The sequence below is a fragment of the Carcharodon carcharias genome, chromosome 13, assembly GCF_017639515.1.
Source record: "Carcharodon carcharias isolate sCarCar2 chromosome 13, sCarCar2.pri, whole genome shotgun sequence".
Lineage (NCBI taxonomy): Eukaryota > Metazoa > Chordata > Chondrichthyes > Lamniformes > Lamnidae > Carcharodon > Carcharodon carcharias.
In genome coordinates this window covers 45193657-45219248 of record NC_054479.1, presented here as the reverse complement: position 1 = coordinate 45219248, position 25592 = coordinate 45193657, and the positions used below count along the sequence as shown (strand labels likewise).

Below are 25592 nucleotides of genomic sequence, written 5' to 3'. Positions count from 1 at the left end.
TTCGCTGCCCAAGTTGGTGGTAGAGGCAGAAACTCTAAACTCTTTTAAAAAGTACCTGGATCTGCACCTTAAGTGCTGTAAACTGCAGGGCTATGGGCCGGGTGCAGGAAGGTGGGATTAGAAAGGGCACCTGGGTGTCCTCGAGCTGGCATGGACAAGATAGGCCGAATGGCCTCCTTCTGTGCTGTAACTTTTCTATGGTTCTAATAAGTATGTGACATTGAAAAATAAGTATTCATTCTATATTCTGAGTTTCCACTGGCTTATGTTAGGCGGATGAGCGAGAGAAGTCCCATGGAAAATAAGCCTTCATAATATATAAACGCAAGGAACCACCGTTCAACTGGTGCAATTAAGGTCTTAAAAACTTAGACTGCAGTTGAAGTAGTGTGTAGTTCTACAAGCCCCATTATAGGAAGGATATAATAGCAATAGAAAAAGTGTTGCGCAGTTCCACTAGGACCATCTGTTCTGTACCATCCTAGGCAGAATTTTACATTACCCTGCTGATGGGTTTCTAGGCAGGGAATGAGAGTAAAATTTGTCGGATGGTGTTACCAACGGGTTCTGCCCACCCCAACCTCTCCACAATTTTACGCTGAGATGGGCAAGGCCCACCCACCTTTGCTCCAATTTAGAAACTTAAGTAGCCAATTATTGACCACCTAACGGCTATTTTCCACCCAGCCTCAATTTTCAGGCTGGCAGGAGCAGTTCAGCGGCAAGGCAGGAGCCCGAAAATTAACCCGGTTCAGTCCTTGTGTGGGAGGGTAGGAGGGATACATCGGGCAGCCACTCCCCCTAACCCCCGCAAAAGATCTGACCCTGCGGGGGCTCCTCCCCACCCCAATCTCTCAACCAAGATCCCCAGGCCTCACCTACCCAGCCCGGTGAGACCAACAAGACTTACCTGTTGCTACACTCCTGGAACTAGGCTCTGGGGACTGCCTGCTGTCTCAGTCCTGTCCACTACAGTTTTTGGCACAGCAGGGACTCAAGAGCTGATGGCCAATCAGATTGGCTGGCAGCTCTCTGAGGTGGGGCTTCCTCCTGAGTGAGGGTTAGAAGTCCCACCTGAAGCCAATTAATGCTTGTTGGAGCATTAAATGGCTGCGGGACAGGCAGTATCGATGGGGACAAAAACAGAATTACCTGGAAAAACTCAGCAGGTCTGGCAGCATCGGTGGAGAAGAAAAGAGTTGACGTTTCAAGTCCTCATGACCCTTCAACCCTAGTTTTGTTGAAGGGTCATGAGGACTCGAAACATCAACTCTTTTCTTCTCCGCCGATGCTGCCAGACCTGCTGAGTTTTTCCAGGTAATTCTGTTTCTGTTTTGGATTTCCAGCATCCACAGTTTTTTTGTTTTTAGTATCGACAGGGATGTGTTCCCTGAGAATCTGCGGCTGGCAGGTAGGGTAACCCCCGCCATCCAAAACATCCTGGCCTGTGATTAAGAAAAAGGATTGAAAAAAACCCTTCCAATAATTAATACCAGTGCAATTAAACTGTGACAAAGTAGTTATTGCGCAGCAACTTATATCTCAACAGTAATTCTGACTGCAGCCATCATTTTCAGAAGAGTCTTGGCCTGTCGTGACATCTTCTGTGTGTTCACAAAGAAAAAGGCAAAACTTATTTTATATTTTCAGTCACAAACTAAGAAGTTGAATCTGGGGTTTCTCAGTGTATGGGTCAAACAATGAAAATCTGACACTTAGCCTCAAGTTCATGTCACAGGAGATTGGTTATGGAACTCACATTTTCAGCTTGGTGCATATTGTCAGTTCTCAATTGAAAACACGGTACTGTATCTCAGGGGAAAAGGTGAGCTTTATTTATCTGGGTTTGCAGACTTGAAGCAGTGCCATCACTGGCATGCAAAGTGTATGGGCCAACAGATGGTAGGTAGGCATTGTTGACACAGTCTGATATCCTGACTGCTTGAACCAATATCTTTTGGCTTCTCCAATGACTCAATTGGTCAAAACCAGTAAGTAGCTGAGCCACAGAGACCAGACAGCTCCTACGTTCAATACTTGATCATCACTAACATTTTATTGCTCTCAGACGGAGCTGCAAAAGAAATGCAGCAATTGGATTTAGTAATCTCAGTTAAGAAAGGAAACCAGTCAGGGTTCCTACTCAATTGTTATCAAGGTGACTCCCATCAGAAAGTGTGCATGTTCGGTTGCTCAGACATTGACTACAATGCTCTGTACTGTGAAACAACCAGTCACAATCAGCACCTCAGTGATGCCTAATTTCAAAAACCAGTTTTCACACAGAAGGTTTAGAACACAAGGCCAGTTTTCTCATGCATTAGACGGCAATATTACAATTACATTAAAACAAGTAGAAAATAAAGAGAACGCTTAAATGTTCTTCTAATTCCAACAAAGTGTGTCATTATGACCTCTCCACATCTCTTCTTTCTAACTGAGATTAACTAAATCCAATTGCTCCACCTTTGTTGCAGCTATGGCTGAGATCAATAAACTTAGCTGAGACCAAAGATTGAGTGTGGGGTCTTTCAGCTCTGTGTGACTGAGTTACTCACTGGTTTTGTGTAGTGATCTGATGTTAAGATTGAATGTGCTTTAAAACAATTGATAAATATTCATAAAATAGATTTGATCTCATTTTACAAAAAACCTCATTGCGAATATGGGCTACTTTACGTGGAATATCTGAAAGTGCAAAACTACAGAAAAAAACTTAGAATGCCTAAAGCATTGTGCCTGAAGAATGTCAATTCCATTTCTGGCATGTGAATTTTATATCTCAGTAGCCCTTGTTTAGGTATAACACTGCTTCATAATAAAATGCCTTCTTCAGAAAGATTGACCAGCAGGTTCAGGAGTGCCTAGTGTTATATTTTCTCTTTGTGTAAGGCTTCAAGAGAGCTGTCACATTTAGCATCATGAGAGGTCATGGATGTTACCTCACTGACTGGTCTTAAAAATGCACATGACTGAATTGTGACAGCTAAGCTGTCATTAGCAAATGTGACAAGTGACATTATGGGCTCTACATGCAAAGAAAATCTGATATTTTGACAGTGCAGAATTTCCCAATGGTGTCGCTGCCTTCTCTACTGAAAGGTTTCTGTTATTGTTTATGTCTGTGATATAGAAAGTAGAGCTGTGTATCTTAGCCTTTGAACATAAGGTGTAACTGTTTACTTTCAGATTAAGTGTATTTTATTGATTTTCTGTAACTTTTTTAACTGTAATCAAATCACAATTTTTAGAGTGACTAAAACAGTAGTGAATTCACTTTCCCTGTGGATTTAGGGTGCCTTTGGCGCCAACACCTCCAATAGGGACTTTTAAGGTCTAGTTTCTTTGCATGTGGTCCTTTGAGATTTGGGTTTGAATACAACTGGGCTGATGTGATATAACGTCTCTTTCTCTCTCTCTGCTGGTTGTAAGTGCAGTGAATTTGGATATCCTGATTGAGACCCTAGTCAATGCACATTCAAAGCACAGTAAAGACCATAATAAATTAATAAAATTGCAATTTCATTCAGAGAGGCTACAAAGATGACTGGTGTGAGAAATTAAAGTGTTTCACTTATACCCTAAGGATATTTGTTGAGTGAGTTTCTGTTGATTGTCATTTGATCATCAGGTAGAATATGGCAGCAGGGTTCTCTGTTATACTGTCAGGAGGAGTGTTTGAGAATACCAGAGTATTTGAACCTCAGGGAGAGCTAAACTATTTTTAAATTCCGGATCACTTTTCTAATATTCACATTTTAGAACTTATTCATTTTAATCACTTCATTCTTCAAAACGCTAGTTTGAAAATGGATGTGAATGTGCTGATATCATATCTCTTGGCTGACCTGGTGACTCTACTGGTAAAATGTTGATCCAGTGCCCTTGGTTTGTTGGGGCTAAAGGATTCGGGTTGCACGCTTGTTTCAGATTGACTGAGTTGGTACCAAGGCAGAGAAGGTCTGTAGACCATTCATAGAAGAAACACATTCTGTTTATTTACAAAAGGAACTGAGCAGCCTCACTTGTGTGCTTACAACTCTAAACTCTGTCTTCTTTCTTCAGACTCTAACTCAAGACTTCTCTACAGAGGTAGCCCATGCTACTCTGCTATTGGGTGTCAAGATCATGTGATCTTGTGCCTTGCAGTCCCCAGCTGGAATATTGGCATGTATCTAAAGCAATCCAGTCAACATGAACCTGCTGGTCAATCTTTCTGAAGAAGGCATTTTATTATGAAGCGGTGTTATACCTAAACAAGGGCCACTGAGATATAAAATTCACATTCCAGAAATGGAATTGACATTCTTCAGGCACAATGCTTTAGGCATTCTAAGTTTTTTTGCGTAGTTTTGTACTTTCAGATATTCCAAGAAAAGTAGCCCATTTTCACAATGAGGTTTATTGTAAAATGAGATCAAATCTATTTTATGAATATTTATCAATTGTTTTAAAGCACATTCAATCACAGAGATATTACTGACTAAGTTAATGCAAACATTTTTGTTTCCAAATCTCTCAAAATGTCTCTTTTCAATTTCCAGAAACATAATGGTTTTTATGAAGCAAAATAAAAACACAATCTAGAGATGGACTGCGTAGGATAACAGGGGGATGGGGAGTGAGTTAGGAGGCGATAATTCAATCAAGTGGTTCTGATGGTATCATAAACTATATATTGCCATTGTATTTTGCAGCATGTTCCTATAGCAATGCTGCTGCACAGCACCAAGTAGTATTCATTTTAAACTAGTATATGCAACAAGGATTTCATAAGAAAAAAAGACTTGGGTAGGATCTTCCGCACCCGCCCGCCGGCGCGATCTTCCGGTCCCACCACAAGTCAATGGGCTTCTGGCTGGGGCACCACCTCGCCCACAACGGGTCCCACCCACGATGAGACCGGAAAATTCCGGCCTTCGATTTATATCTTTTATGACCTCAGGATGTCCCAAAGTGCTTTACCGTCAACAAGGTACTTTTGAACTGCAGTCACTGTTCTAACGCTGGAAAAACAGCAGCCAATTTGTGGGATGGTGAGCATATAACTGACTTCAGTGATATTACTTTAGAGATGAGTATTGGCCAGGGAACCATGGAGAGCTCCTCTGCTGTTCTTTGAAAGAGTACCTTGGGATCTCTTACGTTTGCTTCAGAGGGCAGATTGAGCCTCTGTTTAGTATCTCAATGGAAAGATGGCATCTCCAACTGTGCTGCAAATCCTCAATACTGCACTGAAGAGTCCGTCTTGATTTTGCAGCAGCAACAACTGATCACTTTTACCTTGCATCAGCCCAAAACCTGCTTTCACCTGTTGAGTTTTCAATATGTTTGTAGATGGCAGCTTGAAAATAGAACACCTTTCTATTCGGCAACGGTGCTCCAACAGCCTGAAATTTCAATCACCCGCACTGCACTGGGCAACATCACTGTTTGTCTTCTTAAAAGTAGCTATATCCTTTAATGATAGCACAACATGCAGAATATATTCAGATTCTAAACCTTGAAAAGGAATAACAAGAAATTTATAGAATCATCTCTCTTACTTGAATTGCAACCTTGCAATGCATGGTGCTCACAGCTTTTCCCGGAAATCAATTGCAAGTTGTTTCTATGGGCTGGATTTTAAGCTTTCCCAAGGGCAGGTGCAAAGGCAGATTGTACGTAAAACCCAGCGTGTGGCCTTCATGTCACCTACCCGCACCTCCCCGCCCAGTCTGAAATGTTACAGGACGTCAGGCGTGGGCTTATTGAGACTTTTCACCCACAGCAGCAGGAAGCCCATGCCATGCAGGAAGCTCAGCAGCTCTGGCTGCACAGGCTGATGTTGGGCAAAGCCAGGGGGTCCCTGTTCCTGTCAGAAGCACCCCTCCCACCCCCAAGGTCATTTCCACCCACCCCCCTGCCTTTAACCCTCTTCTCAGTCTCTTGAACTTGCCCCCCCCCCCCCCACCCCTTCACCACCCTCGCTGAGACCCTTGAGCCCAGACTAACCTGGGTATCTTGACATGGTGGGATTGCCTGTAGTTCCAGCATTGGCCACTGCTCCCAGCTGGTGCTGTTGAGGTAACAGAGCTGTCAGCCAAACTGATTGGCCAGCAGTTCTCTAAGACAGGAAAAGGGTGGAAGTCCTGCCTTAAAACAATTACCGCTGGTTCCAGCATTAAATCAAGGGCAGGATCCCCCCCATAACTCTTTAGTGGCGGGGGGAATTGGGGACCCTGTAAAAATGCAGCCCTATGATTCTAAAATGAAACAGAGTCGCTTTAATGAACACCATGACCTCCACTGGTCTCAGGCTTACATCAACTCCACTTCTTGGTGAAACAGAGTTCTGATACTCCAGCAATGGACTGATTTATGAACTTCTACTTAACTACTGTCCAAATTTGGTGATTGCTTCAAATATTGTTAATAATGACCAACTTGTAGACCACAAAAGATGTAGCAATATGCTTCAATGTGGGGAAATTTTGTATATTTGAACCAGATGACATTAGCCATCACTGTGATATGCACAAAGATATGAAGATGTGAAGCGGTTGTACTGTTAAATTATCTCAGCCAGAAAAGCACAATTTTAAGGACCTTTGAAACAATATTCTGACCAAACCCAACTTCCCTTCCTGGACCCCATGGTGGTCGATCTGGTTAACGGTTCCCTCTCCTGAAGTACTGATCGTTCCTCTTTCAAATCTGCCATCATCAGTCCTCTTCTCAAAAAAGCCTGCCCTTAACCTCTCTGTCCTTGCAAATGCATCTCCAAAGTTCTTGAATGGGTTGTAGCCTCCGGAATCTAAGCCTAGCTTTGAATTCCTCCATATCAGGTTTTCAGCCCCAATACAGTACCAAAACAGCCCTTGTCAAAGTCACAATTGACATTCATTGTGATTGTTGATGTGGTAAACTATCCCTCTTCATCCTTCTCAACCTATCTACAGCCTTCAAAGCAGTTGACTACACTAAATTCTCTAATGCCTATCCTCTATTGTCTAGCTGGGTGGAACTGCCCTTGTTTGGTTTCAGTCTTATCTATCGAATCAGAGTCAGAGAATCACCTGTATTGGCTTCTCTTCTCACTCCCACACCATTATCCAAAAAGTGCCCCAAGGATCAATCCTAGTGCATCCACCCACCATCTACATGCTGCCCCTTGTCAATCTCATCCAAAGACACATCAGATTCCATATGTACATTGATGAATCACTCAGCTTCATCTCAACACCACCTCCCTGGACCCATACTGACTCTTATTTGTCACTCTGCTTGTTTGATATTGGATCAGCAGGAATTTCTTCCAACTAAATATTGAAGGCATTGAATGTTGTCCCTGCCACAAACTGCATTCCCTGACCACCATTTTTATCCCTGGCAAATGTCTGAAGCTGATTGAGACTATATCAACCTTGGTGTTGTGTCTGACCCCAAAGTGAGCCTCCAATCACATATCTGCTCTGTCACTAAGACCACCTACCTCCAGCTCTGTAATATCCTTCGACTCCAACCCTGACTCAGCTCATCTGCTACTGAAACCTCATCCATGTCTTTGTTACTTCTAGACTTGACTATTCCAATGCATTCCTTCCCACCTTATCCTCTACATAAACTTGTGTTCATCCAAACACCACTGACCTTATCTTAACTCCCTCCAAGTCCCTTTCACCCATTATCCCTGTACTGCTGACCTAGCCTGGCTCCCAGCCTGAAAAAACCTTAATTTTAAAATCCTCATCCTTGTATTTAAGTCCCTCTATGGCCTTGCCCCTCCATATCTGTTACCTCTTTTCAGCCTTTGAGATATCTGCACACCACTTTAATCACTCACCTTTGGCAGCCATGCTTTCAGCTGCCTTGGCCCCAAAATCTGGAATCTCCTCCCTAAGCCTCTCTAGCTCTCTTTCTTCACTTAACACATTCTTAAAACTGACTTTTTTGACCAAATTTTTAGCTATCTGTTCTGAAAGTTCCTTCTGTGACTCAGGGTCAATAAAATTTTTATTAATATTGGAATGTTTTGCTACTTTAAAGACATTATGGGCAGAATCTTCGGCTCAGCGAGCAGGGATGGGGCCCACTCGCCGAGGCATAAAATGACGCGGGTGACGTGTGACCTGCGTCCCAATGTCACCGCACATCATTTAGATTTTCAGTTCGGTGGGCATGCAGCCAACTCAGCTGTGCTGTCAAACTGTCAAAGGCCTAATAAAAAACAAAAACAAAAATAGCTGGGAAAACTCTCCCAGCTATTTTTGTTTTTGTTTCAGATTTCCAGCATCCGCAGTATTTTACTTTTATCTTAAGGCCAATAAGGCCTGTTAAAAACCAATTAAGGCAATCAGCTGAGCTGCCCATCCAACCTTAAGGTTGGCGGGCAGGCAAAGAGCCCAGGCGGCCTTCACATTTTTCATAGAAACTCATCCACGGGTGGGATGAGGTTTCATGAATGATTTAAAACTTTCAGAAAAATTTTTAATAAAATGAATGCACATGTCCCAGCTCATGTGACAGTTTCACATGAGGGGATATGTCATAAATATTTTTTCAACACTGTTTAAACTTAAAACTAATCTCCCTGAGATACCTCTGTGCTTCAGGGAGATTTCTGCACTCTTTCACATGCATGCGCGAAAGAGCGCACTCCCGACTCAGGCAACCGCCCCCACCACCCGCACATGGGGCGTACAGTGCTTCTGGGTGCGCGTCACGTTGGGTGGGCCTTAATTGGCCCTCCCGATTGAGAGCGCCGATCGGCTGCGCGCCCGCCTGCGCCTGCCCCTGCATAACCCCCCTCAACGGGGAGAAAGTTCTCCCCTATATCACATCAAGTTTTTGTTGGTGTTGTTGAAACCTGTAAATTAAGTAGACCGAGGGATTTACATCAGGCGTCCTTAATTTGAAAATTGAACATAGTATGTACAGCAATCCGACTGAGCCAAGTTTCCCAGAACTGGCTGCATCTCCTGCAACATTCCTTATTCCTTCAGTCTCAACTGAGATCACACCTAATTCAGAATCCCTGTGATTTCAGTTAACTTTCTGTTCCTTGAGTTTCCTAATTCATTACCACCCTCAGGTCCTTTTTCATTAAGGGCGGGATGCCCAGATCCTAGGATCTGCTTTGTTGGCAGCCTGCACAGTGCAAGTTGGCTGCTGTAGGGTTGGAATGTCTGACAGCTCCCAGCCAAAGTGGGTAGGGGGTTGAATTAATGTCTTGCAGAGCTCTGTCTAGGGCCCTATTTCCTCCTGTGCTGCAATTAATAATGTTTGAATTGCTGTGGTGATGGGCAAATACTGTAAGCTGCTCAGTATCTGAAGTACTGGTGGAATGAGATTTCTAGGGTTACCAACTTTGGTTGGAGACATTCCTGAAAGTTTTGATTACCTGATATTCTGATCACATCTGACCCTGACACGTGAGCATGTGACATCTGCTCATATGCTCCAATTCCCCATCTCTCCTCCAGCCACCATTGCCCATTCCCAGTCTCCATCTCTTTCTCCAAGCCCTAAGCCCCCACTCTCCTTCCCTCCCAAATCCTGACTCCTGAGAGTGCCCCTGATGACCTATTCCTGAGGCCCCTTGATCCTCCAGTTCAGTCAACCCGTGACGTTAGATAGTTCCCAACACTTGTGCTCATGTAGCTCATTATTCCCCAGAGTCCCAAGCAGCCGGTCCTGACTCTCTGTGGGAGTGGAGGTGCATCATTGGGATAGAGGTGAGAAGTTACACAGTGGAACCCAACGGATCTCTGAATGTAAACTGAAATGAAGTCAAATGGAGAGTTATTTACCCAGCATTCATTGCAGCAGACAATCCCCTCTATCTTTGGGATCAAGTCACACAAAATTCAATACCAGAGACGGAGCAGTTTCTCTGCCTTTATGGATGCTGGATAGAGATCTTCATTCCACAAAAGGTGCTTCTTTCACCCATGCCACCTTGCATTTAACTGCATGTCCGGTGTTTTGGTGCATTGAAGGCTGCCTATTGTTCATATTTTCCAAATGTCGTGGGCAGCTTGTATCTATTACAATATATGCTATTTGGAATGGTGAGTAAGTATCCATGTTTTGCAGGTATCCATTTTTTCGAATTGCCCGTTTATAAAAGTGTACATCACAGGAGTGAATTACAATGCTTTAGTTATACCAAATCAAGAATGGGGGAGAAACTGTTCACACATGTAGTGGCACTGTAAATACTTTGATGAAGTCGTCCAATGGTTGACATTACATTGTAAATGCATTCAAACACCTTCTGGACATACTTTTAAATGCCAGGACTCTAAATCTCTAAGAGATTAATGTAAATGAAGGGAGTGCATGTCTCTTTTGTGGAGTGCATTTCCCAATTTTTTTCATATGTATTGATTTTCTTCTTCTGCTTTGTCATGTGAAAGAAATACATTGGAGATTTTATTGTTCTCTCCCTTTGCTCAACACAATATTCAGCACCTCTGATGGAGAGTAGGGTCAGAGAATATGTTTCAGGGCCCCTGAAAATCCTGCCTTTAAATTAGTCCCCAATTGATGCCTGTTGATTGTTGACATGCATTTCATCCAGCTTTACAGAGACGTTAATGGTGTAATATTTGACATATGGTGTCGCTTGTCATTATCAACTTGCTTAAAGGTGCTCACCCTTATTTGAATGGACACTTTTGGCATCCAACATAAAAGACACCAGAAAATACATCAAACACAGAAATGGACAGGAATCTGATGCAAAAATATAGATAAAAACAAAAAACTGCGGAGAAATCTGATGCAACAAGTTCCTGACCCATGTTAGTTTTAGGAGGGGAAGAAAGCAATATGAGTTTGGAGAGGCAAAGGTATAAGCAAAAGGTACAAAGGCATGACTGGCCTCTATTGGTCTGTTTTTCCTCTTGTCTACTTTTTATCTGAAATTATGGAGATGATAAAGATACACTCTTTCTTCTTATGTTCTCAGCCACAACATTTTGGAGCACAGTGTTTCCTCTGACTGCTAATGCAAAGATATAAATTTGGAACTTATATTTTCACAGTTGCAAACAGAGGAAAATATGCCCAACTATTCTCTAGCACAGTGTCTGTGCCCATCTGCCGACTGTGGAAATACATCAATAAAAGAAGACTCACTGTGCACAAGTACCGACTATTCATCATATTCTAATTTGAGAAAATATAGCAATTAAGAGAACATGTCTACAGCCACAGTGAAAAATTGGATGTGAATGCACAGAGGAAATTAAAAATATTGTAATTGCGACAGAATGCTAATTTTGTACACATTAAACACTAACAGGGACAAGTAGGTTTCAAATGCTCGATATGTACACTTTGTTCCAGCCACTTGCATCTTCCCCGGTAACCTGATCCCTGCCGCTCCCAGTAATTAGACCCTGGTGAGATGGTGAATGTGTGAACTGCTCTAAAAAGGCTTTGTTAATGTTTCTCTGTTACCCACCCAATATAAGGTGCATCAACAGCTTCTCAGTGTGTTTTACTCAGATATTCCTTCCTCTTGGGAATTGGCTGTGTTCCTCGCCTCTTCCTCTTGCGTAGAGAAATCATGAGCGTAAACCACTATCATTCCTTGATGCAGTGTGTTGGAGATCCCATAATCAATGCCAATGTTTAAAACTGCATGTTCCTTCTAGCTTTCATTAAAATTTTTAGACATTTAAACTGAGAGAGAAACAGTGGTTCATGAATTATAACTTTGTCTATCCATCTGCTCCACGTGGATTTGAACTAGCACAGACTTGAGACCGAGTTCTACTTGCTCATGTAACTATAAATGGTTCTAAGTGAAATGAGACAGCTATTGTCCCAGCTCTTAATAATTTCTATTGACCTCTCTGGGTGCAATTGCCAGTTTATTGTCAAATTATGGAGAGCTATGGATCAGTGTTCAAAATGAGCTGAGCTGAGACTTAGCCAAATACATTTTGCTTAGGAGCTTACCGTCAACAGCGTGAGGAGCTATAATTTTATCATTCTAGATATGGACACTACTACAGGCCCTCAGATGGGAAATGAAAGTGTGCTAACTTACTACATCATGCATTCCCAGTAATTAATAAGAAAACTAATTACAGGTACAGTAGGACAAGTGGGTATTTTGGTGCACATAATGTGCCTGAAATTTCTCTCAACAGTCCTTGAAAAAATAATTTTAATATTAGTATTTCATAATTCAGAGCAACTCTCTCTAAATTTAATTTCTTTTAATGCAAAGTCCTCATTTTGGACAAGACTTTGTGATCATGAAAATTGGTATGACTGTCTTTAATAGAATTGAAAAGGACTGCTGACAAATTGTCCTGAGAGAACTTCTAATAAGTTGGAGTCATAATAGCCACCTTGTGAAAGATGTATTTCTGAAATTTGTTTTCATGGTCTCTGGGTTTTTTTTTACCAAATCTTAGATATCATATATCAGTCAACACAATGGTGGGGGTGGGCTTGGGTGGAGGGGTGACATTAACTGCTAGCTATTTTCATATTCTCACCTATCCATTGCAATTTGAGTGTTGAGGTTGTAACTGTTGGGCGGGTAGGATTAATACTGTCCCGCTACCCTCCCAACCACACCTGCCAACAAAATTAAATTGCATCCACGAAGAAAGGACACAAAATACTTTCTGTGACAGAACTCTGTCAAGCTCTTTACACTCACATACTCAAAATTATGCCAATTCTTGCTTCCACAGTTTGGAATTTGCTAAAAGGGCATAGAAAGGTTCCAGTTGGAAAGTTGCCACCAGCACTGATGCTAATAGTCCAAATGTCCTACTTCTGCTCCATCACTTTTTTTCTTATTCTAAGACTATGTTACGTCAACACTATTAAAATTCAATGTCAATGTTAATTCATCAGATATTTTTTCAAATATTTAGCATCTCAATATTAAATTATTTAACTCAATAATACTGAAAAAGTGTAGATTCCAGGGATTTCAGCATGCAGCTGTCAATTCAATCATACCAAAACAATTCCAGCATGGTACTGACCTCAATATAGTCATTTTTCCCTCAGTTATTACCAACTGACTTTCCTTTTTTTGCTATTTGAATGACTACTACTAGGCAGTTTTCAAGGTGGTTCACTTCCTAAGATGCCAAGAGCAGCTAACACTAATATTTTAGCAACGTAAACCACTACTCCATCTGTTACTGTTGCTGAGTGGCATGTGCTAAGCTGCTGGGGTACTAAATGAAGAGAATGAGTTCATGTCAGTGTTTTTATTGAACTTGTGAGTATCCTGATTCCTGCCAAGTATTTGCCCAAAGGCAAGAAACGGGAAAACAAATCAGAGGTAGAGTCACCAGGGGTCTCCTCCACACCTTATTGCAACCAGTTTCAGAATAAAGGAAAAAGACTTGCATTTATATAATACATTTCATAGGAACACAGGATGTCCCCAAGTGTACTGCTGCCAATGGAGTACTTTTGAACTGTAGTCACTATTGTAATGTAGGAAACACAGTAGTCAATTTACGCATAGTAAACTCCCCAAAACAGTAACGTGACAATGATCAGGCAATCTGATTCTGTGATGTTGATTGAGGGAAATTCTTTGGCTAGGATGCTGGGGATAGCTCCCCTGCTCTTCTTCAAGAGTGTTGTGGGATCTTTTACACCAACCTGAGAGGACAGATTGGGCCTCAGTTTAACGTCGCATCCCTAAATCAGCACACCTGACAAAGCAGCACTCTCTCAATAATGCACTGGAGAGTCATCCTAGATTTTGGCACTTGAACCCACAAGCTTCTGATTTGGAGGCAAGCGTGCTAGCAAACCCACACTAAGGTCTACAGTATGCTCTCTTAGCTGAAAAACTAATGGAAGGGAAATGGAAGGAGAATTTTTTGAAAATGGAGATACTCAAAAACTGTGGCATGCAGTTTTTACAATCGTCAAGACTTCAATTTTTGACTATGACTTTATGTTATTGAGTTTACAGTTTGGGTCATTTAAATCTAACAGCTCACAATATGTTAATGCCCCTGTCTTGGATCAAACTGAAAAACTGCACAATATGGGGACACAGTGGGTGCATTTTGAAGATACTCGCCCTCGCCTGCCAAATTACTGCTTTTGTCAAATACACAACAGTTAATCCAAACTGTAAAGGGACTGCTACCCTCTGCTGGTGAAAAAAACACCTTAAAGAAACTAAGCAGTTCATACAATGGGATAGGTTTCGACTTTGTGCAAAGGTGCAATCCTTAAACCTGGTGGAGGCAAATTGGAAGGGGTGTAAAATGAGTCCTTCTACACATGCACGCTAAGCCAAAATCTACCTCAATACTTCAGCCATTATTTATTATTAAATTCAAAACTCACAACTATTTCCTCTTCATAAATAAATATTTCAACCTCTTTCTGGAATAATATCTCTTAGTTTATCAGAACACATTAGATCGCTTTTTAAAAATCTGAGCCTACACCTGTGTGTCACAAAAGCACCCAGCCAATGCTCGGTAAGAATTGTAATGCAAACCCAAACCTTATGTGAATTTTACAGCAAAACGCAACAAGTGTGGAAGTATAACTGCAGAATGGATGTTTATCTTGGGATTGTCTTTCAAAGTTATGTTGACACAGATGGCCAAGAGAGTTACAGCAGTTGCCAGAAAGGTCTCTGTCTGTGCTACATTAATTGAATTCAGGTGGAGTGGCAGTAAAGGTACCACAATTGGCCCCACTGCTCTGAGTCAGAAAGGAGGAAAACAGTTGAATGATAACCAGGAAAACCTGGTGGGATTCAGACTCACTGGCCGGAATTTTCTAGCTCCGTTGGCATTGGGCATCATGGCGAGAAAGCTAAATGTGGCGAGAAGGCTAAAAATCGGTTTTACGTTGTCATGAAACCAGTTTGTGATCATCCGCTCCACCCGTCAATGGCGGGTCACGTTTCCCACTGCCACACATCAGGAACGTTATTCTAATACATTCGCATATAATTACTATCCCTGCTCGCCAGAGTCATCCCCCCACGTCAAATTTACCACTCACGTGGGTGCGGCTTCAGAATGGCGTACTTCACAGCTGCTTTGAATAGGCGTGCACCTGGTGACCTGAACTTCAAGGGGAACTCGGAGTTGAGTGCTCACCATAGTGCGCAGCGCTCACGAACATCACCCGTAGGACATCAAGGAAGAGGCATTGCGCATTTGGTGTGGGCGGGGGTGAGGGGGGGGGGTCACTTTCTCTCGGCTGGCTTTCAGTGCAGTTCCAGTGTGGGTCAGATCGGGTAGATAGAGTGTGGGGGGCAAAGCAGCACAGTCTGAAGGAAGTACACAAGGACATGCTGGGGAGGAATGAGGGAAGCAGCTACAAACTTGGAAAAGCTTGTCACAAGTGAACATTCTTCCGCAGGTGAGACAGTTCAGCTGCAGCTCCATTGACATGCTCGGAGTCAGGCCTCTGAAGCTTTGCTGCCCACCCAAGCAAACAAAAGCATGAAAGAGCCACCAAATGCTCCTGAACTTTGGGCGCAGACTGCAAATTAATGTGCGGTTTGGTGATGTGCAGCAGAGTAATTGGTTGACTGGACAAGTTGTATAATCCCCTTGTGAAAGGTGGCCATGGCGCAGTCACTGGTGGAGGTGCTCACAGCCCCTTGCAATGTCTTTATTAAGGTTTGGACCAGTCTCCTCCATGGTTCAAGCTAACAGCGCAGCCCTGCAATGCAGGATGGCAGAATGCCTGCACTTGAGCTGAGAGCACAGCATGCAGTGCAGTTGCCAAAGCTGTTGCCAATGGGTCAAGTGGGGCAGAGGTGGATGGGGTTTTGGACAGCCAGTGAGTGTACTAAACATTGGCCATCCAAATGGTGGCTAGCACTCTGCTGCATGCATGAAGGGGCCTTCAGACTTAACCAAGAGAGGTTCTTAGTACACCTATTCTAACTCATGTGTCTCTCTCCTTTCATCCTGCAGGAGGAGAACATCAGGATTTAGCGATTTACCTCATGGCTTAAACACCAGAGAAGAAAAAGAGAGTGGCAGAGCACCTGACTCAGCAAAGGGAGGAGCACCTCCCTCAAGATGAAGGGGCAGCAGGGTCTGCTGTGCATGCAGCGGAAAATCCACAGCGAGCCATATGTCTTAAGTGCATCGCAAGACCCAGGGTCTATGAGTGGCGCCTGTCATTCCTGCAGATGACTGAGAACCAGTGTCACCAAAGATTGTGCATGTCTACGGAACCGGTCGGTCGCATATACCACCTGCTGCCGAATTTGGTGCCACAGGGACATGGAGGGCATCCACTGCCAGTGGCCGTGTAAGTGACCACAGCGCTCAATTTTTACATCAGTGGCTCGTTCCAGGGCTCCACAGGTGAGCTGTGTGGGATCTTGCAAGTCTCTGCGCACAAGTATATCCAGGATGCCACTGATGCCATCTTTGTGAAAGCACAGACCTTTGTGCATTTTGCCCGGGATAAGGAAAGCCAGGAAGCAAGAGCACTGGAATTTGCGGCGATCACTGGTTTTCCCACAGGTGCAGGGTGCCATCGACTCACGTGGCGCTTAGATCTCCGTGGCAACAATCAGTCAAGTACGTCAACCACAAGGGCTTCCACTTGCTAAATGTTCAGCTGGTCTGCAACCACCACAAATGCATCCTACAGCCCTGCACACAATTCCCAGGGGGCATCCACAACTCCTACATCCTTAGCATGTCTCAGATCCCTGACATCTTCCAGGGTCCACAGAGGCTGCAGGGTTGGCTCCTCGGGGATAAGGGCTGCCTGCAGAGGACGTGGCTGATGACGCCTGTACAGCGGTCTCAGACTGCAGCAGCACAATGGCACAATGTGGCTCATGCCACGGCATTGACTTTAGTGGAGCAAACAATAGACATTTTGAAAATGAGATTCTGGTGCCTCAACAGATCCAGTGGAGGGCTGCAGCATAGTCCCCAGAGGGTGTTGCGCATCATCATCACTTGCTGCAAGCTCCACAACCTGGCGCTGCAATGGGGAGAGGACCTTACTAAGGAGGAGATGGGGGAGCTTCACATATCCTCCGATGAGGAGGATATTGAAGGGGATGATGATGATGAGGTCCTCGAAGGCGAGAATGCTGGCAATGAGGCCATCACATGGGCCAGTCAAGGCAGGCACACTCAGGAGGCCCTCATAGCCGCAAGACTCATGGAGGATGATCACGAGATGCAGTGAGGACAGTCCTGACATCCTCACCTTGCAGCTGTGAACATTTGACTCCTGTGTGGCTGATGGCAGCACACTTACCCTCAGTGCTCAGGCTCATGTCATGCAGACGCAGTGGAGGCCCTAATAGTCACTAGATTCCAGAAGGATGATGACAACATGCAGTAAGGACACTCCATAGATCTTCACATTCCCTCTGTGAATGTCTGACTCCTGTCTGGCTGATGGCAGCTCGCTTGCACTCTGTGATTAGGGTTAGATCATGGAGATGCAGCTGTGAAACGATAAATGCATCTGATCCTTGTCAGTCTTTAACACCTGACCCCTTCAGGAGCACAGGATCACGGGTCACAGATACTGTAGAGATGGGGGCCAGCTCCACCTCAAAGTTGCTGAGAGCACACAGAGAGAAAGACGGAACTCTGTGGCACCTGCCCACGACATTCTGGCAGCAATGACAAGCACTGTCAAGGCGCAGGTGTCACTATTGTGTCCAAGGAGTGTGAAGCTGGACCATCACTTTGTCTGAAGGTTACACGCTGCACAGGGAAGAGGCCCTGAACTGAGACACCTGCTTTTATCTTGTGCAGGAACCAAGGTTTCACATCTGAGTGACACAAACACTGTTCATGAGAACAAGGAGCTATAGGCAAGGAGACATTCTTGGGAGTTTATTTACAATAGTGAACAAGTACGAGTGATTAATACCCACGCCCAGACTGTGCAACTACATCTTCTTAACCTTCCTAATCTTGCCACTACGCCTTGGTGCTCCCCTGATGCTCTCAGTAGAGGTGGAGGCAGCCTACTGACTGCTATGCCCTGGCCGTGATGACTTTAGCAGGCGTCCTCTGGAGGGCCGAGACTTGGAGGGCCTCGGCCTGCTTTCAGGTCCTGCCGTGTGGCAGTGGTACCCTCCTCGAGCTTTGGAGCTGGAGCTGCTGGAGTCACAGGAAGAGGGGAGTCGGATGGGCCAGACACTCCCAGAGTCACTTCGGCGGATGGCCCTGGAGTATGCACCTACTGATCCTCTTCCCTATGGGTTCCCAAGGCCCCTTAGCAGATTCCTTGAGGAGAAGGGGAAGCTGGAGTGGGACCAAGCTGCCCCACACCCCTGTAGCATTGACACTGTTGGAGGCCAACTATGGTGTCAGTGATGGAGTTCAGCTTGCACAGCAGTGCAGGACTGAGGTCCTGGGCCAAGGTCTCCATGACGGTTGCCATCCTCCCAGTTTTGGCCTCGGTGCGTTGGCATGCCGGCGCTATTACCTCAGCCTGAAGGCGGATGGACTCCTCCATCGTGCCTTGCAATCTGAGGAGTTCAGTGGACATCCCTTCCTAATGTTCCCGAGCTTGTCTTTGCGGCTGTAACAACTGAGATATGACCGAGTCCAGAGGCTTCTCATCAGACTCGGACTCAGCAGATTTCTTGTATCCAGCAGTCCTCCAAGTATCGGAAACCTGGGAAGTCCTTGCCGCTACCTGCTGTGGATCAATCAGAGTGATGTGCTCACCAGATTGTGACCCCAAGGCTACCCTAGAACTAGGTCCCACCAACATGTGTGTCTCTGCACTGGTGGAGGGTGTGGGCGACCGCCCTAATGCGTCTTCAATTAGCGTGTCATCAGACTCTTCTTCTGAAATGTCTTCGGGGCTTGAGTCGAGGCCCTGGCCTGTGGACCCCCTTGGCTGCTTCCCAGATGTGCCTGCGAAAGCAAGGAGAGATAATTAGTGCATGGCAGGGGTCTGTGGAACAGGGGAATACACTCACAGCATGGTTGTGTGATGGATGTTGCACTGCTGGACCCTCACTTGGTTGAGCAGCGCCAACCTCACCATCAGCACGGGAACGGTCCGCATCGCCACCGGCCAGCTGGATGACTCTATTTTCAAACTCTGTGAGGACCTTAATGTCAGGCACTCCTCCGCCAGTCTGCAACCTCTCCCTTTTGTTGTGTGCCAGCTTGTACCACATGAAGACAGATGAAGAGAATGTAAACAGGACGCTTGCCAAGCCAGATGAGAAGGATGCCTGGTATGTGTGGGTGGTGAGTGGTGCCATGGATGGAATGGGGATACGGTCCACAGGGCAGATGAAGGTGTGTGTGAGAGAGTGAATGATGATCTTCCTTGAACTGGCAGTGAGTGAGATCCCTGTGGATGTGTGGTGGGTTTGTGAGTGTGTGAGTTGAGAGTGATGAGAAGAGTGACTTACCCTAGCAGAACAGAGGAGATCATTCATCCTCTTTCGGCACTGGGTGGCTGTCCTCTTTTGCAGGGCGTTGGCACTGATCGCCTCTGTCACTGCCTCCCATGATGGATTGGTGACCTTGCTTGCTGGTCTTTATCCAGATCGGGGGTAGAGGACTTCATGGCAGGCCTCCTCTGCATCCAGCAGGTGTCTGAGGGAGGCATCGCTAAATTTGGGGGCAGCATGTTTCCTCCCTTTGACAGCCATGACTTTGCAGCTTCCAATCCCTTACAGAATGCAGCTCTGTGCAGGGGCACCCTTTCAATGTTACGCCCGGATTATTGAAGGCCTGGGATGACGGCAGGGTGGGCGAATCAGGGGCCGCTTCATCAGCAATCCAGTGTATTCCCGGGGAATGCATTACTAATGAGATGGGATGCGCTGGGAATGGGACGATACAGCCCGAAAACCTGCCATTACGACCAATGGGTAAAACATCCATTTTCCTGCCCTCTACCACACATTGTGCAAATCTGGGACAATTCCGCCCATAGTCTGGAACACATTACACATTAGAATATTGACTTGGCTAAGGCAGCTAAGGCAATCAAATCTGCGAATTGTACCACAGCAACATGTTAATGCCTTCCAGGGAGGGGGAGCTAAGAAAACTGGTGGCAAAATGTGGAGAAAAAAATTTATATCAACCTATGGGTTTAAACTGAAAACTAAAACACTCTACATACTAACGGCAGATATTTTTAATATCTTCATAAAGAAGGTAGTGCTTGCTGGAAAGAAATCTGTTCACTTTCTACCCCCAAGTGGCAATATGATGTAATAACATCTCAGATCCTACCATGTCTGCATTATGGTAGTGGCTGATCTTGCCCAATTTCTGCAGGATTCATTTCAGTTGACCCCAGTTGATCAGAACTTTCACAGCTGTCCAATGAAGATGAAATTCAATTTCGACTGGGGCTCAAAAGAGAAGGTTGCAGATCAACCACCAGTTATACACCCTGACCTTGCCCCCTTACCCATCCACCCCCAATGTCCTTCCCATCGACTTCAATGCCACTAGTCCCCAGTACCTTTCCCTAATTGGGAATTCATCATAAATGAGTTTGGATGGTTAATGTCAAATGTTATTAAGTCATGGAGGGTGTGGGTACCAAGCCCAAGGCTGTCCTCACCCAAAATCTATCCACATACACTTTCAAGCAGGTGTCAATGAACAGCATTGAGGAGCAAGAAATCACTGCTCCAGTAAAGATTAGCTAACTTAGATCTGTATAGCTCAGTGATGCAAGGGGGCAGAGCCTTTACAGAATTACAGAATTGTTACAGCGCAGAAGGAGACCATTCAGCTCATCATGACTCCGAATGAGCAATTCACTTATACTGCCATTCTCCCAGTAATCTTGCACATTCTTTCTTTTCAGGTAACAGTCTATCTCCCTTCTGAATGCTTCAATTGATCCTGTCTCCACCACACTCTCAGGCAGCGCATTCCAGAACTTAACCACAACCTTTGTGAAAAATTGTTTCCTCATCTCGCTTTCACTTCTTTTACTAAATACTTTAAATCTGTGCCCTCTCATTCTCGATCCTTTCACAATTGGGAACAGATTTTCCCTATCTACTCTGTCCAGACCCCTCATGATTTTGAATACCTCTGTCAAATCTCCTCTCAACCTTCTTTTACTCACTTTACTACAGAGCTGAGTTAACTATGCTTTAAATCTCCTGCATAATGTTTATATTTATTAAACAGGAGAGTTTTAAGGACGTGAATCTCACTCTTCCATAATACCTAATCATCTTCAATGTGCTCACTTTGGGTATATTGCACTACACAAGTTGCTCACCTGATTTATACACACTTCTTAGGCAGGATAGTGAGGCATTTAATCTGGCACATTCCTCACTACTTGTTCCGTATTTCTTCACCGTTTCACACACTTCCTCATCGGTCATCTCTAACAGGGCTTCCAGAGTCAGCTGGTCAGGGGTTATGTCCTAAGGGTTTTAAGAGAAAGTTTAAATCATAAAGTGTATTGTATGCTCATGATGTTTTTAATACCCTTGTGCTGCACTTCACCTGTCAGTTTGAGAAACATTGCCTCTGTTACACAGACACAAAATGGAAACCATTCATTCAGACTAATTAATTAGTCCATGCTGGTGTTTATCCTCGCCAAAAACTGTAATCCTAATCCAATGTACCAACCCTGTTCCCACATTCTTTTATTTCTCTTTTCCTCATCCACTAGTGTTGTTAAAATGTTAACTACTAGTTAACATGCTAACATATGGCTAATTGGGAACCCAGCAGTGGCTAATTGAACTCATGATTAGTATGTGATTACAACGTTCACAATCACAGGGCATAAGCACATGTACTTCAACCTTTTTGTGCACTAGTGGTAAAATGGCAATACAGGAAGCAGAGTGTGCTCAGTTATGATCATTGTGTGAGCTTTACTTCCTTGGTTATTGATTAACAGAGGAAGCACCGGATTTCAGCAGGATGGCAACACTGAGGTACTGTCATGTTTAACTAATCAGAAACAGAACAAAGCAAACTCAAGGCTCCAACAGGGCATGTCATGATAAAGGACTAGCAGCATCCAATCATGTGTGGATGGAGGGTGGGGTAGGATTTGGATAGAGAGGAGCGGGGTCTGATTAGAGAATGGGGGTGGGGTTGGGATGGAGGGTGGGGTGGGGTCTGGATGGAGGATGGGGGTTCCATTGTCAGATTGTGTGTCAACGTTCTCAGAATTTGCACCAAGGAAGTGACAGTATTGTTCACAGCTCCTGGGCATAAACTTCAAAGCTCTACTAAGTTGTTCCATGTCCGATAAGTTGAGGCCAGAACTATGAACTTTAGCGTAAAAGAATGACTGCAAATTTCACATTAGTGTCATGCAGCATATTTACAGTATTGCCTATAAAGCGTTCTCTGCTAATATTACAGTATGCACTAAAACAGTCTCACCTTAACTGCACCAGAGCCTAGTCAGTGATGACTATTTAACCTATTTTTAAGCGTTGGCATGGGAGTAGCTTTTCGATTGATCTTGAATGAGGGTTTCAGCAGCAGATGAGCTGAGACAGTGGCAGAGTCAGCTGATGTTACAGAGGTAGAAATAGGCAGTCTTAGGGACGGTGCGGATATGTGGTTGGAAACCAATTTCAACGTCAAATATTATTGCAAGGTTGCGAACAGCTTAGTTCAGGCTCAAACAGTTGCCAGGGTGAGGGATGGAGTTGATGCTTATAGAACTGAGTTGATGACGGCGACCAAAGACAATGCCGGTGTTAAGAGAGGTGGTAGAGCTGGGTGTCATCAGTGCTCATGTGGAAACTGATGGTGATTTTGGGGTGATGTCGCTGAGCAGCAGCATGTAAATGAGTAATCTCCTCAAGGGGCTGTGGATCCTGGGACAATTAGAGCTTTCATGACTGAGATGACTAGGTTTCTGTTGAGGAAAGTAATCAAGGGATATGGAGCTATGACAGGTAAATGGTGGTGAAGCACAGATCAGCCATGATCTGACTGAATGGCCGAACAGACTCAAGTGGTTGAAGCTTATTCCTGTGTCTATGTTGCTTGAGGAGTGCTGAAATCAGGAAAAAAATGGTTCCGGAAACAAAGAGAAGGTTTGGAAAAGGGGCAATACAAAATCAGCACCTCGTTATTTTTTGCAGTAGAATCGTAACGTTCCAGATTCAAAACCAACAACGTGCTCTTTCAAGCAAAAATGAATTTTCTAAAGAGGTTGTTCTCGTTGTGGTTATAGAAGTGGGTTATATTAGAGAGAAACAATCTACCGTTAAGTAAAAATTCTTAAACCAAAACATTAAGAAATAGATTGCAAACAGGTCATTCTTCAGGACAGACAGTGCAGTTTTCAGATTAATACTGCCCTCTGCTGGGTAAGTAATATTTCAGATGAGGAATGGGCATCTGAATTATACAAAAAAGCCAAATGTTTTGAGTAACTATGAATAATAAGATAAATGTTCCAGTGCCAAGAACTGTACCTCTATAAATCTGTCACTAATTCAGAATTAATTAGTTTTAAATACTGCTGTAAATTGCAAAAACTAAATATATTGTTAGGATATAAAAGAGCAGCAACCCGAGGCTCTGAGCAGCAGCAGCGAGAGATGGGACCATAGGTAACAGGGAAGAGAAACAAAGCAATACTAGAGCAGCAGCAGGCCATTCTGCTCCACCATTCAATAAGATCATGGCTGATCTGACTGTGGTCTCAACTCCACTTTCCTGTCTGCCCCCCCATAACCCTTGACTCCCTTGTCTATCAAAAATCCATCTATTTCTACCTAGAATAAAGTCAATGACGCAGCTTCCAGTGCTTTCTGGGGAAGAGAATTCCACATACTAACCACTCTTTGAGAGAAAAATAATTCTTCTCATCTCAGACTTAAAAGGGACACCCATATTCTTAAACTATGTCTCCTAGTTCTCGTCTTCCCCACAAGTGGAAACATCCTCCCGGTATCTACCATATCAAGTCCTCTTAGGATCTTAGGTGTTTCAATAAGACCATCTCTCATTCTTCTAAACTCCAATGGGAAAAGGCCCAACCTGTTTAACCTTTCTTCACAGGATAAGCCCTTCATCCCTGGAATGAGTCGAGTGAACCTTCTCGGAACTGCTTCTAACGCAATTATATCTTTTTTCAAAAAAGATCAAAACTGTACACAGTATTGCAGATGTGGTCTCAACAATGCCCTGTCCAGCTGCAGTAAAACTTCCCTACTTTTATATTCTATTCCCCTTACATTAAACAGCAACATTCCATTTGCCTTTCTAATCACTTGCTGCACTGCACATTAACTTTTTGTGCTTCATATACCAGGACACCCAGATCCCTCTGTACCACTTAGTTCTGCAATCTCTCTCCATTAATGGCATACCACTTTGTTGCTCTTCCTGCCAAAGTGAGTAAGTTCACATTTTCCCAAATTATATTCAATCTGTCAAATTTTTGCCCATATTGTCTATATCCCTTTGCAGACTCTCTACCTCCTCTTGACAACTTACTTTCCTGCCTATCTTAGTGTCATCGGCAAAGAAACCAAAAACAAGGATAAAAATACAGGTAGGTGATTGGTTGGTGAGTATTACAGTGTGTTTCTTTGTATGCCAGAGCTAGGACAGTTGTATAAACTAAGATCTGGAGAACTATATCTCTTATTTCATTAAATCCAAGAGCCTGGTAGTAAGAAGCATGGACCTGAAGGAGCATGGTGGTGTGGTGTGGGGGCAGGGTTGGGGGGGAGGGTAGAGCTGTAGAGCGGCAGAGCCCAGAGAGAGCCAGGGAGTGAGGTAAAAAAATACTAAGTAATGTAAGCGCAAGTGAAGGTGCTGACTGCTGAGTAGCAGGTGAGTTTTTTTTATAAGCCTTTAGTTTATTACTGTTAACTTTAATTCATCTGATAAATTGAGACATGGCAGAGCATTTCAGCCCCATACAGTGCACATTCTGCTCACTGTGGGAACCGCAGGACACTTCTCATGTCCTAGACAACCAAGTGTGCAGGAAATATCGTCAAGTTGGAGCAGCCTAACCTCTAGGTTTCGGAGCTTAAGCAGCAACTAGGTGCATCCACGAGGCTCAGAGTTATGTGGACAGTATGCTTCTGGATGTAGTCATACCATAGCTTAAGGATGTGAATGCAGAGAGGGAATGGGTGACCACCAGGCAGTCAAGCAGGACCAGGTAAGTAGTGGAGGAGACCCATGTGTGCATCTCACTCTCTAACCGGTATTCAGTTCGGAATACTTTGAGGACAATGATTCCTCTGGGGAATACATGTACAGCCATGGGTGGCTCAGCTGCACAAGGGTAGAGGAGCAAGGTCAGGAAAGCAATAGTGATAGGAGAGTCTATAGTTAAGGGAACAGGTAAGTGTTTCTGCAGCTTTGCCAGGGTCAAAGATGTTACTGACCAGCTTAGAACATACTGAAGGAGTGGGGTGAACAATCGGACGTCATGGTCCATACTGGTACCGATGGCCTAGGTAAAAAAAAGGGATGAAGTCTTGCAGGCATATTTTAAGGAGCTAGGAAAGGAATTAAAAAGTAGGATCTCAAAGGTGGTAATCTCTGGATTATTCCCTGTGCCACATGATACTGAGTACAGAACTAAGTGGACAGTGTAGCTGAATGCGCAGCTGGAGAGATGGTGTAGGA

The 25592-nt window shown here is 44.2% G+C and overlaps 1 protein-coding gene across 1 annotated transcript in view; it reads right to left on the bottom strand.

Moving 5' to 3' along the window:
- Window positions 1–25592, bottom strand: part of ksr2 (kinase suppressor of ras 2) — a 411064-nt gene that overhangs the window by 300552 nt on the left and 84920 nt on the right. Inside the window, exon 3 of the mRNA XM_041203055.1 lies at window positions 21232–21382. Within this exon, the coding sequence (XP_041058989.1) occupies window positions 21232–21382 (151 nt within the window). The remainder of the gene's footprint in view (window positions 1–21231; window positions 21383–25592) is intronic.